The sequence below is a fragment of the Pocillopora verrucosa genome, chromosome 3, assembly GCF_036669915.1.
Source record: "Pocillopora verrucosa isolate sample1 chromosome 3, ASM3666991v2, whole genome shotgun sequence".
Lineage (NCBI taxonomy): Eukaryota > Metazoa > Cnidaria > Anthozoa > Scleractinia > Pocilloporidae > Pocillopora > Pocillopora verrucosa.
This window is the reverse complement of record NC_089314.1, coordinates 6,271,804-6,291,171: the sequence shown is the minus strand read 5'-3', so window position 1 is coordinate 6,291,171 and position 19,368 is coordinate 6,271,804. Positions and strand designations below refer to the sequence as shown.

Below are 19,368 nucleotides of genomic sequence, written 5' to 3'. Positions count from 1 at the left end.
GTACTCACAGTGTACTCGAGTGTTAGGAAGTTCGCGTAGTGCGTCTGAGCCAGTTTCTGCCAGATTTGAACAGAAAAACAGGTCCTTTGTTGGACTGTAATGATACTTTGATGGCGCTGTTAACGAAATGTTTGGCTGGTTCGTAAGTTGTCAACCTGGTTTCGGTCGATCTGATTGATTGGCAACACCTCTTGAAAATCCTACACACCATCGACCTAAGCCTCATAGCTGCCAAGTGAGCAGAAGAACAATGACATCAAAATACTCGAGAAAGATAAGTATTAATTTTAATTGCATTTGTGTTAAACTTATATGTACAGAAATTTCTGAAGAGGTACTTAATCAGAAGTTTATCACATGATAAGCCTTCAAACTTGTATTAAATAAATTGATGTACATATTTCACAATTTTAAGATGATTTTGTTAAGTATTTCAATTTGAACTTGTAGAATATAACCTATGGATTAAATGTGGGTCTATAAGTATCATCCATGAAATTCTTACAGGCAATTTTCATCATGATATTAAAGCACCACAAACTCAAGAACAAGGAAAAATAAGTTACGCAGAAAACTGAGTTAGGCAGAAAACTGACGGAGAAATTCATAGTTTTCATAATTTTGAATTCATTCATAATTTTGAATTACAAATCATTCAGACCATAGCCACATATAGACTTTTAGATTGTCACTGCTTTTCTTTTGGTGATTGCATGATATGGTACCCGTCTTGACGTTCTTGGGAAAGGAACCATATCATGCAAGTCCAGGCAGTTGATGTAGTGCTTGCGCATTTTGTCTTGGTCATATGACTGCGCTGTGGGGCCTAGGCCATGGCATAAATCTGTAGCAAATGCCAGTGCAAACAAGCCACAGTCATTTGAATTTGTTTGCTTTTGCACTCTTTCATTACAAAAAGTGACTGTAGAACCAGTATACAATAGCATGCGACATGAATGATCAATGGCAACCGCGCTTACATTTTGATATAAGCTGTCATACACCTTGACAGTTCCAGGACTAGTAGCTATTGTGCTCAGGCAAACCCAGTGTGAGCCAGTGTTTATGATCTGTACAAACTCACTAATGGCTGGAGTGACTAATGCACCCACAATAACAGGGTCCCTTAGACCATCTACAAGAGGGAATTTTCGTTTTAGGAGGATCTGACCAGCATGTATCTCAGAATCACACAGCCATGTTGTCTTCTTTAAAATGGATCACCTATACTTATTTTAATTACATCAGTGCTGTCTTCTTCCTTCAGTGACTGTGGTTGTTGATAGGACTCACTATCACTTGTAAGGCAGTAAGGCCTGAAAAAGAAATTATCATCTGGGCTTTCTTCTTTCCACTTCTTGATTTTTAAGTCAAGGTTTTCTTGATCAATTTGTGAATGTCTGCACACCACTGTGGCACAATACATGTGGTTCCTGACATCCATGGTTGTTGGGAAGAACCGTCTGTTGGTTAGATCTGGAGGCTGTTGGCCTGTGAAAAGTTCCTTCTTTACATAATGATGCAGGTGCCGTTGCATTTCAGAAACACAATTAACACCACTTCCAACAAGCTCATGAATTTTTTTAACCAGTGTCTCATCAATAGGCTGAAGTAGCCTAGCAGTCTGATTACACAACAAGAAAGAAAGAATAATTGCTTTATTATTTATTCATTTAAAAAATTACACAACCTCATCCCCAGGTTTTCTTGGTCAACGGTTCAATAACCTGGAGCCGGCTGCTTTTGATGTCATTGGTTCAATATGAGAAAATTTTTTCCAAATTTGGTCAACAGCAGCTGGTTATGATGAAATATGTGACTGGTTTTAACCTTTCAGAAACAGGGAAATATTTTGAATGAATAATAATGCAAATTATACCAACATTACTATCGGCAGTCCTCTGGTAGGGCTTTTCAGTAATAGTTACAGAATGTTATAATTACAGAGTACTGAACACTGTATTTTTTAAGAAAATCCATTTAAAAAGTCCATGACAGCATTCCATTAAAACAGTGCCAGTGGAAATCCCTCTCCGATAAAATTGTGATATTATAGTCTTGACATTGAGTTTGAGGAATGAGTGCCAGTGTAGCTAAAAGAAGCTCTACATGTAGTACATTTTATTGGTCTTTTGTTGTGATGTATAATCTTTGTTCATTCTTTATATATATTCGACATGACAGTGGAAGCAGCACAGTCTACAGTAGACTGATGATCTGTGTGAAGTTAAGTCACCTTCAATTCCCCACCAAACTTCAGTTTCCTGATTCCAAAAAAAATTTAATTGATGGCCAAGTACTTACCCTCCCCATGGGGTGAAATAAGTGATCTGTAGGTTTAGGAAGTAATATGTAAATACGCTCCTCTGTAGCTATTGTTTGCTTCTTTTCTGACTCTAGGGATGTTCTCAGAAATTTTGACATTGTCTCCCTTCTACTCTTTGTGTTCTCTGAAATCTAAGGATACAATGTTTTAATTAAAATAATATTTGAAAAATTGGTTTCTAAAATATTCACTCTGTTTCCATTACAGGTAAATTTGTTTCAATTCTGCACAACGAAATGTCCAGGTTGTCTTATCATATGTCCACTTCACCTACATGTAACACAAGGCCCATTAGGATTAAGCACCCTTTATTAGGCTAGTGATCATTCATGTTAATGGTAGTGCCCCCTGAACCCTTATTCAATAATTAAAATAAACTGACCTTATTTTCAGGATACTTGATTATTTTCCTTAGGTGGATCTTTGCTGGACAGTCACATTTCTTCGTATCCTGTACTATAAAGCGCTGTTTGGTGTTGTTATAGCAGTGATCAGCATTCTCCTTCTGAAACCAAATAGATTTATTGGATTGTTAGATAGAGCAGTCATATGGGAATAGTCAAGTTATCAATAAACTTAGAAGTAATGAAAAGTATCCTTTAAAATAGTACTTGATTCCTACCTTGTAAACTGCAGTCACAGTGGTCCTTTTTTGCGACTTTGCTTATTTTAACAAATAAAATGTGATATGTCCTTTTACTTGCAAGTGGTAAAAAAGAAAACATTATTGCCTGCTATTAGCCCTGAGGGAGAGGTGAGTGCCCACCAACTTGCTTAGAAAAATCAGTTGGGACTTACCACCTTGTTAGCTTAAGAGCAAATAGGTGAAGGTAAATCAATAACTATGTAATGCCCTACATATGATATCCTCTTTGGGAGTCCTTAAGTAATAATATCATCTTGTTTACATTCTTATTTAGTTAATTATTATGCATGCTTACATCTTTTTGTAGTCTCTTTTGAGCCTCCTTCCTTTTGAGTGCCTTATTTCTGTCTGGCCCATTTTGGCATTCTAAAACTTTGACCCCCACAATTTGGAATGGGATGCCATCAAAACTTAGACTGCATTCTGTCATCTCCTGTGAGTCAGCCCATTGTAAACGGTGGTTCTTAGCATTTTTATCTGCATTTTCTTTTATGTGAGAAGAGGAACCAAGCTAAGTTAGCAATACGATACATGTACACAAACACATACGTACATATGTACACATGGGTGCTTAAAATGGAGGGCCTGAAAATCAAGCCTGCCCCACCCAGGTGTAGCCCAAGGACTGGTGTAATGGATGGGGATGCTGGCAGCTGTGTGTCAATAGCACTGAGTAGGGTTTTGACACTTTAAGCTTGATCTTAATTAATTAAGCATTTCTTGCCAACTCTTGCTGCAGGCTCACAGTAAATTGACACTTGAAGCTAAGTTGAATTTTAATTACATGTTAATTTTGAAAGTCTAACTGACCAGGGTAAACCGAAGAATAATGATGTGTACATGTATTCTTAAGATATCAATAATTATTGGAAAAAAGTTAAATCCCTTTTTTTATTTTGATTTATCTATATTTCATGTTAATAACACGATCTCACACGCCCCTGGCTTTAAATACCTATAGTGTCTAAATAAAGTTATACTTCACTTTACTTTACTGTCAGTATGGTTTATTTTGTAAATCTTTACATGTGAGCTTACTTACCCAGCCTACGGCAATTAGAAAATCCTCCTGTTTGTTTAAATACAGTGAAGCGTGTCGTCGTAGCTATCTCGTACTGTTTTATGAGTTCGTCAGCGCTGCTTTCATCGTTAACATACCCGGAATAAGGGTCAAACTGTACGGTCCATCTTGAAGCCCAAGGTGTACTGTTATCAGCCATGTTTGTTCTTCTACCAAACATTTAGATTTCCCGCCAATATTTACCCGCGAGCCGCAAAACATAAATGCATGAGTGTTAAATATTAACTGGACCACCCCTTGGCAAATATATTTATTAGTAGCAAATAAGATGTTGAACAAAAACCAAGAGATCATGGTCAAATAAAACGTAAAGATCATTTATTACAAACAGAAAAGAACTGTATGTTTGTTCCAATCGAAAGATTTTACAGTGCAATGTTATGCAAATGATCTTTGACCTGAATCTGCTTTTGGTCGATGATAGCGAGGTCAGAGGATAACATCGACCGAAACTATTAGGCCGGTCATATTTAAATGTCGATCCTCCTTTTAACGCCTTTATAACAGGCTAGATTTTTTCTTAAATATGTGATCTAGACAGAAATTAGTTTGTACAAGTTATGGGAAGAATACTTTCGCAATAAAATATTGAAGAATACGACGCTTTATCGTCAGTCACACAGGTCACGGTCTCTTGATTCGCTGGAAACGAGCAGAAAAATAGTAGACTCTCGCTACGATTCCGCTGACGTGTCATGGGCTCATCTGGTTTGGGACGATGATATGTATTGCCCTAGGGGTGTTGTCAATTAATCAGATCGACCGAAACCAGGTCGACAACTTACGAACCAGCCAAACATTTCGTTAACAGCGCCATCGATGAAAATGTCATTACACTTCAACAAAAGACCCGCTTTTCTGTTCAAATCTGCCAGAAACTGGCTCAAACGCACTTCCTATTCCATGAGTAAACTGTAAAATACGCTTTAACAAGAATAAGCGGAAGTCACATTGTAAACTGCGGATACTCATACAAGATGCCGCTGATATGTCGTGGGCTCATCTGGTTTAGGACGATGTTATATAGTGCTTTCCTACGCTACCTTAGTAGCTCCAGTCTACCGCTGGCCTCACGGTCATCTCAATGTTGAATGATAATACTTCATTTGGTCTCATTTGAGAAGTTGTGATAATCCTTCATTCAGGGAGGAGGTCGTGTTGTTTTGGTGGATGGAATTCAAATCCCGGACAAAATGATTAATATCAGAGAAGCCTTGACGATGCTCTGTTTTTGTTGTAAAGGACGCAGGAAGCGGCTAGAGATGACGCCCAGAGAACGCGTTCGCCAACAGCATTTTAAAGACATCGAAATGGCACGCTCATTTATCAGTAATGAATGGCCGACATCACAATTCAAAAGTGAACCAGTAGACACGGCCTCAATGATATGTTGGTCAGTATCAACGACAGAACTTTCTACAGTATTGCTAATCTCGAAAGGCTTGAAAACTGCCTTTACAAGAAACACTTATTCTGCTGATGAACAGAAACCCTGGTTGATTTATTTGACTGCCCCTGAGAACGAGCTCTTATCTCGCCATATTTCTGACGTCTGGCGTGAGAAGACTATCAGTCGAAGTGGAGATCCTGACCTGGTGGATCAGATTGCAGAGCATGTTGTGTACAAGTATGACAGGGAAAATAATGAATGGCTTCTTTTACCCATTGCAGCAGATGAGAGTAATGTTATTCGTTTTCAGACAGACGACTTCGTCATGTGGAGCCACCCACCTAGGGATGCACCCCTGACAAGAGTTCTGGAAGATATGGAAGATCCAGAAGGACAGAACTTCAATCAAGTAAAAGGTGACATGGGTCGATTTTTTAATGAATTGATCAGCATCCGTAGAAACATCAAAATACCTGATGCTAAGAGATCAATAAGAGAAGCTGATCAGCTTAAAAAGATCGGAGTGAAGTTTTCAAAGCTTTACAAATTTTATGAAACTATGCAAACTGACAATCATGTACCAAACTCGTATATGTGGCCCACCCTACAGCTGGGTGTAAAGAATGGCGAAAGAAAACTTCAGCGTTACGGGGAAACATTTGCTGGCGTTTACGAGAAATATGAAAACGAAGTTCATCACGTGTTCCCTGCTTTGAATGTGAAGGCTCGCGCTCTGCCAAGTAAAGAAGAGGTTTTCCAAGCGTTATTACCAGAAGGCTTAAATCTAACCCTCCATGATATCGAGATGGCTGATCAGAATCAAAGATAGAGAAAGCAAAAGGAATAAGGAAAGAAAGGCGACAGGATTTCACAGTGTTTAACAGCCCTCACGATTACTTAGTTTTTGTGTCTGCTGCATTTATAATGCATGCAGACACTTAGATAAGCTGTAAAACGCGCGACCAGCTACTTCATATACGACAAGATCTCGGATTTACTCTTGACGTTTCACTGCGGATTCCATTTGGTGATGAGATACATGATGTATGCACGGAGGGGTAATACTTTCGGCCTGTAATACTTTCGGGTGCAAACTTCGTTCCTCAGGGGAATAATCTATCCAATCGGATACGAGGAAAGGACAAAGGAAAGAGGTCGTGGCAAACTACCGATTTCCGGGAAGACTCGGAACCAATCAAATCTGAGAAAAGGACAAAGTCAAATCCGTCAAACTATGTGCTTTCGAAAAACGTTTGGGTTGCGTCGTATCGTCCTGATTTCGTTCGTCAAGCCAGGGTGTATTATTGCTTGCAAGGTGAGTGATCTTTTCGCTTTTCATATTTGTAATGGATTTCTTAAAAGGTGTTTTCTCATTTGGCCACAGCATTCGCACTGGGTTTCATTCCGGCCGAGTGAAAGGTTTTGAAAGATGCTTTGAATTTGTAAATCGACTGAAGCTTTCTCGGCGCCAACACGATCACCGCCCCGCCATTTTGCAAGTGCTCAGGACGCAAAATAAGCTTTATGAGTCCCATTTGGGGAATGCAAAGTCCCTTCGGGGAACAATTGAGCTCCATTTGGGGAATGAAAAGCCCGTTAAGGGAATTATTAAGTCTCACTTGGGGATTACAAAGCCCAATGCGGGATATAATATGCCCTGTTTACGAAATGGATTTGGCAGAAGATACATGTATTTCACTACACACATGAAAACATCTATCACTAGACAAACATGTGCGAAAGCTGTGGCGATTTTATACAGAGGAGAGAAACCTAGAACTAGTATTCTTATGATAATTACTATCTAAGCATCGCTATGAACAGATCTTTGCATACAGTTGTAAGGTATCAATGCTTTCAAAAATTGGAATCCTTCATCAAGATGAATCAAGCGCTCAATTGCTCCTTCACATTTCAACTGTCCAGCATTTGAAGATTTGCTATTTCCTTTGCACTTCCTAAGTGCAACTTGTGATTTTCTTAAGAGAATTTTCATTTGAAGCTTTTTTGTTTTGAAGAATATATTTTCAACACACATAGCAGCTCTCCTATCTGATCGTCTTAGTTCAGATTTAAAAATGTCGCTATAATGAACATTAGCTAGTCTATCTTTATTTTCTGGTCGACTTTGACCAAGGAATATACCAGGATATGCTAACTCTTCAGAATATTGATCTCTGAATATACTTAAGGGTTTGTTTCCCTCTCCTGGTGCAACATTTAAAATACGTTGAGGCAGACTGTCTTCAAAATAATGTGTGTTGATCAACATGGTGTCAGTAACACCAGCAGGTGTTTCTGCTTCATCTTCAGTCCACTGATCATCATTATCATTACTGTCATTTCCATCTTGCTTATTGGAACCACTGCTCTTTTCTATTTCTTGTTCACTTTGATTTTCAGTATTAGTATCATCTAATAAACAGTTTGCAGTATACTGCACTCCTCAACCTTCATTTAGTGTTATTCCTGCTGTTGTTGATTGATTTATAATGAATAAGTAAACAAATAAAAAATTATAATTCACCTAGGTAAGTTTTTTTTTTTGGCATTTTGTTGTTATAGTTAAAATTTGTAGTAGTAGTCGTAGTCGTCGTCGTTTTTGATGCAGTGCTCCCTATGTTATTAGAAATTTTGAAATACATTATATTGCTATGAAACAAACTCAAAAGGTTCTTTTTCACTTGCAGTCAATGGAAGAACAAAAAGAAGAGATTGTTGGTTTCTTACACAATGTGTCTCCAACTAAAAAAAGTAGCAAGACATCTTACTTTGACATGTCCATACAAACCACCGATGGCTTAGTAAGAGGAGTCTGCGTCTCCGGAAGTAAACAGGAACACTTTGATCAAATGAGCAAAAAGAAATCTCCAATAAAACTTCGAAATTTTAGAATTGAAAGAGCAGGAGAAGCAACCACAGTACTGATGAATAACAATGTACTGTTAGAGCCTACAAAAGAAATACCTTTTTCAAGAATTGAGTTGCCAAGTGCCAACAATATCCAATCAATTTCAGCTGCAAACACAAATCAAAGTATCACCATCAAAGCCAAACTTATTCAGATGTCATCAACAAAAAAAGTGAAGACAGAGTATGGTGAAAAAAAAAAAGTTGTTTGCCTATCTTGTGGACCCACATGGAGCCATTAAGGTGACACTTTGGGAACAATTCTGTGGATCTCATTAATCCTGCTGAGCTACCTCAGAACTTTACCAATACAACAGCAGCAGCAGAAATACTTGGAGTGCGAAGTGTCACGGCATATCAAGCCTGCTGCAACTGTAACAAAAAGCTGGTAATAGAGATGTCTCCCATACTAACCTGTTCAACTTGTGGGCTCAAGCAGAATATGAAGTCCACCATTCAACAATGTTATGGACAACTACTGGTACAAATTAAAGAATCGAAGATCACAGTGACCCTGTTCAACGACATCCTGCATGATATGCTAGCGTCACAAGGAAAGAGCACTCTTCCGATCACTGAAGAAACCATAACTACCTTTCTTCTAGAGTTACCAACTATAACCAGCATAACATTCAACAACAAACAAAAATAGTGGAGTCAGTGCAAATCTGAATAAAATGAACAATTTCCTGTCACACATCAGTGGAAATTACTACTGAATACCAAACGTTAATAATACCTGTTTTGTTACAGTTTGCAACAAACATTTTGTAGACACTGGTTTTAAGTGAAATGATTGTTTCTCTGACTGATAAACATTATTTACAAGTACACGTGCTGCTTTTTTTGGGATAATATTTCTGTTGCATTACATTTCTGATACATTTCATTTCAATTAAAAGACAAACACTTCAAAATACTTTTAAAAGTATATTCACCTATTGGTTACTTGAACACAACAATGTAAATATACTAACTTTGTTTTACCTATGTTTTGTTCCAAATTGATTGCATATTACCATTAAATGAAAAACATAATGATTTCTTAGGAATTATTACAACCAGAGACTTTTTCTTGCTCTGCAAAACTGCTACTGCTTTGCATTACAGTTGTCTTGTGTTACAAAGACTTCTGATACTATTCAATTTTGTTAAAAACTATTGGCTGTTGTATTTCAATTCTTTGATTTAAATATTCTGCTACAAAATAAAAGAAACGTTCACTTTAATGTTAGATTCTTTGCAGTACCATAACACAATAAAAGTTATTTAAACAGTGATGAAGATGTAATCACCATCATGATATTGATGATTGATATTGATGATCCCTTACCTCCAACTGGAGCATTGGACATTCACCACTTCAGTTCCCCATCTTTGTGATGCCTTGAGCATTCCATAGCACTGCCTTTCGGGAGATGTTTCTAGCCAGTTTAACAGTATTCAAAAAAATAGGCGCCTACAGCAGATTCCATTCCACTACAGCAGACACAAGTACCCATTGGGTACCTATTTTTTTACATGGTTGCCACGCTAAAAGCAAAAGCATTTCTGGTATTTCCGACATTGTCATTGTATTAATACCGTAATTTCCGGCCATTTACCCACGCGGCAGATTACACAGTAACAAGAAAAAATTTCAGCAGATCACCCGCACTAGCAGATAGCCCGCACCCAAAAATAAAAGAACATCGTCAACTCACACAAAGTTCCTCCATTGTGTTTTGTTGACATGATATCTTTTAGCGCGCAATCAATAAATTTTCACACTTCTTGTTTTCGATGTTTCACTGAGAATGATACCATTTGTAAAAATCAGTTCTGAAAAAAAGTCGATATCTCGAGATCTACGAGTCAAAGAAATCGCTTGAAACGGGAAAATACTCTTTAACTCAACGCAGTGGTAGGCAGCGTCGGATTTTCTGTCGAGCTATTAATTATGAGGTGCCATAAAATGAACATGTCGGCAGCAGTTTCCGTGTGAATTGCTCTGAAGCCTGCTTATTTCACAATTCATCCTTTTATTTTCAAGTTCATTACCAGTGTAGGTGAGGATTGTTTTTTTGAACTTAACGAAGAAACAAGCTGAGAAATTGACAAGATAAGAAAGTAAGAGTACAAACAAGATAAAAGCTCTATTATCGAGTGTTGAAGATATGTTTTCGATTTGCATCGGCTCTGATGTTCTCATCATTGAGAAATCCATTCTATAATCATTTAATTAGGCCCAATCCATCTAATAGCATGCTTTATTATGTAGGTGACTGTGTATTGAATTTAAGGTAAAAATAATTATTTGTTTGGATAATGGTATATATCATCTTCGTCGTCTTCGTCATCAGGGTAGAATTTTTCTTTACCTTGTACAAACAAGTCAGGCATGTCCTGTTCAGGGCTAATATGGCAAGGCTAATTTACTTTCCCTTGGAAAGGTATTTCAATCAAGAAAACATTTTTTCAGTAAGACCAAACTATACACATCCAAACTTGAAAATGCCTGTGGCACCAAATTTTCACGTAACACTTGAATCCTGTTAAGTATCAAATTATTGCTGAGATGCCAAAACTAAACCGAATGAGGTGAACTGCACAAGACCTTTTATTTGCCAAAATGTTTTACTGGATTACTGCAAGGTAGTAATAACTATGTGCATGATTCTTGTGAACAGAAATCTGCAGTCACATAAGTGCTTGAAGATGGTCACTTGAAAAAGCAAATTTACCTTGAACATGCATTTTTTCAAGTCTAAGCATGTTATGACATAAGTAGACAATGTGTGATTGGAAGCAGTTTTATCTTTGTTATTAAAAGTCATAATTGTGGAGTGATGATCATTTCTCAACAATGAAGTACATTTGACTCCCAATAACTCAAATCTTCAAAGGGAAAATGAAAAGGTTTCTGTTTGAGTTCTTGCTGAAAAGTGTGGAAATTTACATCGCAAATTATAAGAGAAAGCAGTGAAGTAAAAAGGGAATATTGGCAGGAAATATTCAAGCTCCAGTTAATTTTACAAAGATGTACTTTTGCACTGCAGTGTAATAAAACCCTACACTGATAATACCTGGCCTAGACTTAACACATTTTTTGCAATGCAAAAAAATTGTAGAAGAATACATGGTCCTTGTAAGAATTGTTAAAGCATGCCACTAACAGCACTGTTAAACTTGACTCTTCTGTTTGTAATTTTGGAATCTTCAAAACACATTACAAGGAGATACAACTTTATGATTAGATTAAAAGTATTGCTCACATTTTGAATGTGAATTTAAATTTGTAGTTAGTGTATCTTATGAAATTATGAGGTTTTTTAGACATATTTTTTAGTAATTCTGACTGCAGACCTAGGATTCTTTCATGATCTAGCATAAAAACCAATTTCCTGGTTACCTGTAGTATTGTTTTAGTATCTTGTTTGAGATATAAGAGTTTGTTTTTTGGGCTCTTATTGTCAGACTATTAAACCTGTAATATGTTTGAATTTTGAATTGTAAATGCAGATCTTAATATTGTTGCACAAAGCAGTGTCATGTATCTGGCAAAAGTAAGAGATTTCTGTAACGTAGACATACCATAACTTCAAAGGAAAGGTACAAGAATTATACTTAAACAGAGACAGAACAGAGTTAAATTTTGTACTGTTATTTCAACAGATGTTAGTACTAAAATTTTAAATCATCAAGATTTAGAAGTGAAAAAAAAGCCCTCATTAAATTTACAAACATGTGCAGCTGTAGAATGTTTACATCTTATTGTATTGATGAACAACATATGACATAGGTGGACCTTAGATATAGCTGGATAATAGATAGTGGTACTATTTTTGCAAGAACTGTAGGGTGATGAAAAATATGGGGAATGAGCAAGATTCAGCTTGTATTATATATTTAACCTTTTTTTCCCGCGAGCTTATTATTTTGTATTAGTAGTAAATAAAGCATATTTTCACAAAGTCCATGCAATCTCTTTTCAGTCTTTTTTTTTCCTAGTAAATACATAATGAGAAATTTGGAAAAGACAATCTAACTCTGAAAACATGACACAAGTCTTCTACCCATGACAAGAATTAAAGTGAAAGGACCCAATGCCACTCTGTGCTGCACAAACATAAAAGTTGAACAATGAAAGGTGGCAGAAATGTCGAGAGGCTCACTGGGCATGTGCATAAAGATCCATTAAATAGTGCTGAATTCATTAGTCCAGTCTTTGATCTTTCCACAGGGTGCAGATACTAAGTAGGTGCATGGGCCTGCTTCCTTAAAGAAATAATTCAACACAATAATTGAAGAGGAAAAGGCCAACACACGTGTCTTCAAATACCTGTGAGAATGTCAGGTTGGGCATTAGAGACCATAGGCACCTCACGTCAGACATGCCTTTACATCTGAAACTCACATTGCAGTCTTTCTGGCATTCTGTTCTAGTTCCCACGCTCGTGACAAGATGATAAACATCTTCCTTTACACAAACGTTCACTACAAAGTTTCCAAAGATAACGATTTCTCTTATATCTAATAGTATAAGTTATTGACAATCATGGAGGGAAAATGGGAAAGGAGCCCCAAGAAACCATGGGACTTATAAATAAAGTATGAGCTTTTATATCTAATAGTATATGTTACTGACAATCATGGAGGGACAGGGATGAAATAGGTAGACTAATGAAATGAAAATAAGTATAGGTAATAATATGATCACGAGTGCAATTTGGTGTAAGTAAGCACAAGTACATTTTTCAAAAACAACAAAATTGCACAAAAAATTGAAAAATTTACAAGTGCTTATTTACACAAAACTGCATGAAAAATCTTGTTACCTGTTAATAATTTTGTGAAAAACTCATCACAGATAGTTGAGACTGAAAAAATTTTGGCAGCACACATGCACTTTTTGTAATTTGCACTTGGCTTACAACTTTGTACTAGTGTTACCACTAGTTTTCAGCTAATCAGACGGCCATATTTATTTTTCATGTCTATTATTACAAACCAAACAAAAACAGAACAAAGTAAAAAAAATACCAGACATCTTGCAGCCATACTTTAATCAATTTTCTCTTTTGCTCTCATTAACCCAAACATGTTTGAGAAATCATGCATTTTGTCTGTTTTTTAAATACTTTAATTCTGTCTTTTCATCATCGATGATCAATAGATCATCTACTGTGGATTGCACTCCTACATTCAAGTTGACAAAGCAATCAGGGGCAAATTTTTCATAATAAGATGCAATGATCTTCAGTGTAAGATTATCTGATACCTAAATAGTAAAATTTTCGAGGGAAGAAATAACAGCAAACATTTAATATTGTTGCATAAATCAGTGTCATGTGTCTGGCAAAAGTCAGAGATTTCTATAACAATAGTCATTCAGTAACTTCAAAGGAAAGGTACAAATATTACACTTCCACAGACATAGAATAGAGTGAAATTTTGTATTGTCATTTCAACAGATGATAGTACTAAAATTTTAAATCATCAAGATTTAGAAGTGAAAAAAAAGCCCTCATTATATTTTCAAACACATGTGCAGCAGTAGAATGTTTACATCTTATTGGATTGTTGAACAACATATGACATAGGTGGACCTGATAGGTGGATATTAGACAGTAGTAGTATTTTTGCTATTTCTGTAGGGTTATGAAAAATATGAGGAATGAGCAAAATTTCAGCTTGTATTATATATTTAACCTTTTTTCTGAGAGCTTATTATTTTGTATTAGTAGTAAATAAAGTATATTTTCACAAAGTCCATGCAATCTCCTTTCAGTCTTTTTATTTCTAGTAAATGATGAGAAATTTGAAAAAGACAACTGACTCTGAAAGCATGACGCAAGTCTTCTACCCATGACAAGAATTAAAGTGAAAGGACCCAATGTCACTCTGTGCCGTACAAACATAAAAGTTGAACAATGAAAGGTGGCAGAAATGTTGGGAGGCTCACTGGCCATGTGCATAAAGACCCAATAAAAAGTGCCGAATTCATTAGTCCAGTCTTCGATCTTTCCACAGGGTGCAGATATTAAGTAGGTGCACGGGCCTGTTTGTGTTTCACAGGGAACACGCCATTTTGAAGAAAACTAAACCACGTTTATTTGACTGACAGTTTATACAAACCGGAAACTATGACGAACACCGGAAGTTCGCGTATCGTGAAACATCTTCCCTTTTTTTTTTTTTTTTTTTTTTTTTTTTAAAAAAAACAAAATAACAATAATGACCTAATCATGACAAGTGTCCAAAATGCACTTAACAAAAAAAAAATATCTGCTTGTACATGTAACAGTTTCATGCTAGTAAAAATAAAAGCAAATAAACAACAACAACAAAGTGTCTCAATGTTCAGTGTCTCCTGTTCAGTGTCCATAACTGGTTTAGACGCTCAGACATAGTCCTTGAATCTCACAGGTGTCTTCACAATTCTGGTACGGGTTGATTTCAGTGGCACACTATGATTCTGCTGCGGGGTATCGCTGACTTTAACTGGTGTAGTCACATCACTGTGATTGGTACTCCTTAATGCTGTTTGTCCTTCTGTCTCTGCAGGTACAGATGAGGGTGGTTTTGTTTCAGCAATAATAGTCTCACCATTCATTTGGGTGTCTTTCTTGGGCCTCAATGCCTGTCTGTTTCGACGTAGTGTGTTTCCATTGACTTCAACAAGGTATGAGCGATCTGATAGCTTCTGGACACAGGTGCCGGCTTCCCAGACTTTGTTTCGCTGACCAGCTACTCTAACTTCTTGGCCTATTTCAAGCTCTGGTAGCACCTTGGCACTTCTATCGTAATAGCCTTTAGCTGTCTGCCTCTTGGCCTTCAACTTCTCTTTGACTCCTTCTTCTACTCTGGGGTACAGAAGATTTGCTGATACCGGTAGCAATGTACGTGTTCTTCGGGACATCAATCTCTGTACAGGGCTAGAGTTCACACCTTGTGTTGGTGTGTTCCGTTGATCCAATAACGCAAGCCATGGGTCTTTGTTGTCCCTGTGAGCTTTCTTGAAAATCTTCTTGGCCACTTTGACTGCGGATTCGGCCTTGCCATTGGATCTGGCATGTTTAGGTGATGACGTCACGTGTTTAAACTCCCATTCTCTGGAAAACTCTGTGAACTCTCGGCAGCAGTACTGCGGTCCATTGTCGGTAACAAATACATCAGGTATGCCATGGCGACTGAATTGACCTTTGAGGAACTCTATGATGTAGCTCGCAGTTGTGCCTTTTAACTCGCCAACTTCTATGAAATCTGAGTAGCTGTCTGCAAGCACAATGTACTCCTTGCCGTTCAGAGTGAACAGGTCTGACGAAACTCTACTCCATGGACGATCAGGTATTTCATGTGTCTGCATTGGCTGCTTGACGTTCTTCGCTTGGAATGCTGCGCATATCTCACATTTATCAACAGCTTCTTTGATGTCTTTGGTCATGGAGGGCCAGAAAACTACATCTTTTGCTCTTCGTAGACAGGCTTCAATTCCTTGGTGACTGGAATGAGCTCTTGCGGTCAGTTCTGGCCTTAAAGCTTTTGGAATGATGACTCGCTGATTCTTGAAAATGATGCCGTTGTGAAGTGTCAGTTCTTCTCTGTAATTCCAAAATTCTCTAATCTGGACTGGTACTTCTTCTCTCCTCTCTGGCCAACCAATCAGAATGGTAGTTTTGAGAGTTTGCATGACCGGGTCTTGTTCAGTGGCCTTTTGAAGTTGGGGCAGTCTCTCACTACTTATCTTGATGGTATCAAACGGGTTCATCGCTTCCAGCTCCAGAGCGAAAACTTGAAACTCTTCATCCTCTGGGCCTGTATCTTTCAGGAAAGCTCTGGACAGGTGATCGGCCACAAACATCTGCGTTCCTGGTTTATAGACCACTTCGAGGTTGTATCTCTGTAGCCGAAGCATCATTCTTTGGAGACGGCTTGGCGCACATAGAAGCGATTTCTTGAATATTGACTGCAACGGCTTATGATCTGATTCGACGGTGACTTTGTCTCGTCTTGTGATGTACTGTGAGAACTTTTGGCAACCGAACACAATGGCCAGACATTCTTTCTCTATTTGTGCGTACCATTGTTCAACTGCAGACAGTGTTCGCGATGCGAAGGCAACTGGTTGTCCGTTCTGGAGGAGTGTCGCACCAAGGCCTCGCTCGCTGGCATCGCACTGAATAGTAACCTCGTCATTGATGTCGTAATACTTGAGTACTGGATGGTTTGCTACCAACTTCTTCACTTCATCGAACGCCTTGTCGTGTTGCTCAGACCACATAAACTGGGCGTTGGTCAGGGTCAGATTTCTCAACGGCTGTGCTACTTCAGATAGTCTTGGTAAGAATTTGGCCAGATAGTTCATGAAACCCAGTAGACTAAGAGTCTCTTTCTTACATGTTGGCTTGGGCATGTTTTCCACTGCGTTGACTTTGTCTGGATCTGGTTTGAGACCATCTTTGCTAATAACATGGCCCATGAACTTAACTTGGGGTTTCCTCAAGTTCATCTTCTTGCTGTTCAGCTTGAGTCTGACTTCTCTGGCTCTGTCTAGGAGTTTTCTGAGGTTTTCATCGTGGTTGGCATCAGCTTCTTCCTGGGTATCTCCATATCCGACTACTAGTAGATCATCTCGAAGAATTTCGACGCCTTCTAATCCGGTAAGCTTTTCGTGTAACTTGCACTCAAACTCCTCGGGAGCCACGCTAATACCAAATGGCATTCTTAGATATCTGTATCTGCCAAAGGGAGTCCAGAAAGTTGTTTTCTTACTGCTCTCTTCATCTAATCCGATCTGATAGAACCCATCTTTCGCATCTAGTGTGGTAAATATTTTCGCTTTGCTGAGTTTTGGGAGTATCTCTTCTAATGTTGGCATCTGGTACTTAGGTCTCTGGATTGCCTTGATCAAATCTCGAGGGTCGAGACAAATTCTTATCTTTCCTGGCTTGGACACTATGACCATACTGCTGATCCAATCTGTGGGGTCGGTAACCTTTTGAATAATGCCTTTCTTCTCCAACTCTGCGATCTTCTCCTTGACTTCTTTTTGTAGAGTTACAGGTATCCGCCTGGGCGCGTGCTGCACTGGGGGATGGTTTGGGTCGATAACAAAGGTACTGGACTCTCCTAAGTGACCAAGTCCTTCGAACACATCTTTGTAGTCCGCTAGAATTTTCTCTCTGGTTAGTGGGACACTAGACTTTACTGGCTCTGTACCCATACTGTTTACTTGCGCTGTACCTGTTAAGGAAAGCTTCAACAGTCCCAGCTTCACACATGTTTCCGCGGATAGAAGAGGCTTGTTTACAGTATCAACAATCTGAAAGTCCAACTCTTGGGTCTTATTGTCTCGATGTATCTTTAAGGTGGCTACACCAGAAGGCTTCATGAGAGAACCGTCAAACAACTTGAGCTTCACTTTACTACTTCTCAGTGGTGGATCTCCTGTTTGGCTTATGATGGCCAGGTCGCGCAGGCTCATCACGTTGCACGTGGCGCCGGTGTCTAGCTGGCATTCCAATTCGGTGTTGTATAACTCTTCTGTGTCTGAAAAGATTATCTTGGCGTTGAGTTGCTTGCCTGCCGTCTTCACGCTGGAGACTTCTTCAATTTTAAAGAGTGGATCTTCATCATCGGTCAAATCATCATCGGAGTCATTGGACGTATCCGTTTCTTCGGTGACTTGCTTCACGCTTTTGTGTCCTCTGGATACTGTCTTTCCGCCTGCTGGTTTGTTTCTAAAGCGACAAACAGATGCGAAATGATTCGGCTTCGAGCACAGGTGACAGGTTTGACCATATGCTTTGCATTCTTCTTTCCTATGTTGCTTTGTTGCCCCGCATCTGTTGCAATTCTTCTTCGCGCCCTTTGTAGCCTTTCCATTCTTTCCATATTTTGCGTCTTTCTTTTGTTTATGCCGCTTGTCGAGTCGTTTCGCTTGACTGTCCACGGTGTTGACTTGCTCATCTGTTTGGATTTCCTCCAGTTTCATAAACTTGAGCTGTTTGGAAGCCGCTTCATTAGACCTGCAAATACTGAGTGCTTTGTTCAGGTCCAGTTCATCTTCTTTGAGTAGCCGTAGTTTTGAAGCTTTATCTCGGACGCCTATTACGATTCTGTCTCGTATCATCTCATCTGTGAGTGCGCCATATTTACACGACGAAGCCATCTTTCTCAATCGATTTACAAATTCGTCTATTCCCTCTTCGGAACTTTGTGTAGCTGAATTAAACATAAATCTCTCGTAGACCACATTTGTTTTTGGCTTGAAATATGCTTCCAAAGCTTTTAAACTGGAGGTCACGCTTGCCCTTTCTTCCGGAGTCAACTCTAGGTTTAAAAATATCTCAAGACAGTCTTTCCCCATGACTGAGCGAAGGGTTGCTAAACGAACTGGTTCTGGACGATGTTCGAGACCGGTGCCAAGCTCGTAGTCTTGCCATTGCTGTCGAAAGAACTCCCAATTTGTGACTCTGTCGCCGGATAGTTTCATTGGGCTTGGAACTGGAAAGTTCGAAGTAAAATTCAAAACTGGAGCGCTCGGAGCGCTCGGCGCTTGTTGTCCTGACGAACTTTCGTCGGGTGGAGGCATGTCTTCTTCGTATTTCGTCTTGTTTTTTTTTTTTTTTTTTGTAACTCTGTTGCCAAAGTGCTTCCGTCTTCTTAGACCTACGTTTTAACGGCTATTTGTGATGAGTTACGACGACTTTTACAGTTGCGAAGACCGTTTTTTCCTTGCGCTTTTTACTCTGACACCATGTTTGTGTTTCACAGGGAACACGCCATTTTGAAGAAAACTAAACCACGTTTATTTGACTGACAGTTTATACAAACCGGAAACTATGACGAACACCGGAAGTTCGCGTATCGTGAAACAGGCCTGCTTCCCGAAAGAAATAATTCAACAGAATAATTGAGGAGGAAAAGGCCAAAACGCGTGTCTTCAAATACCTGTGAGAATGTCAGGTTGGGCATTAGAGACCATAGGCACCTCACGTCAGACATGTCTTTATATCTGAAACTCACATTGC

At 38.6% G+C, this 19,368-nt stretch overlaps 1 protein-coding gene and 1 long non-coding RNA gene across 2 annotated transcripts; one reads left to right on the top strand and one right to left on the bottom strand.

Moving 5' to 3' along the window:
- Positions 1 to 245: 245 nt before the first annotated feature.
- Positions 246 to 3,562, bottom strand: LOC131790698 (calcium-responsive transcription factor-like). The gene is made up of 4 exons (XM_066164256.1): positions 3,268 to 3,562; positions 2,709 to 2,831; positions 2,305 to 2,457; positions 246 to 1,624 (listed from the first exon to the last, which is right to left on the bottom strand). Exons 1-4 carry the CDS (start codon positions 3,400 to 3,402, stop codon positions 1,211 to 1,213), a joined length of 825 nt encoding a protein of 274 aa, XP_066020353.1. The 5' UTR covers positions 3,403 to 3,562; the 3' UTR covers positions 246 to 1,210.
- Positions 3,563 to 5,988: 2,426 nt separating this feature from the next.
- LOC136279787 (uncharacterized) lies at positions 5,989 to 8,596 on the top strand. Its single transcript, XR_010716998.1, has 2 exons — positions 5,989 to 6,758; positions 8,134 to 8,596. It is a non-coding gene; the product is annotated as an uncharacterized lncRNA (long non-coding RNA).
- The last annotated feature ends 10,772 nt before the right edge of the window (positions 8,597 to 19,368 follow it).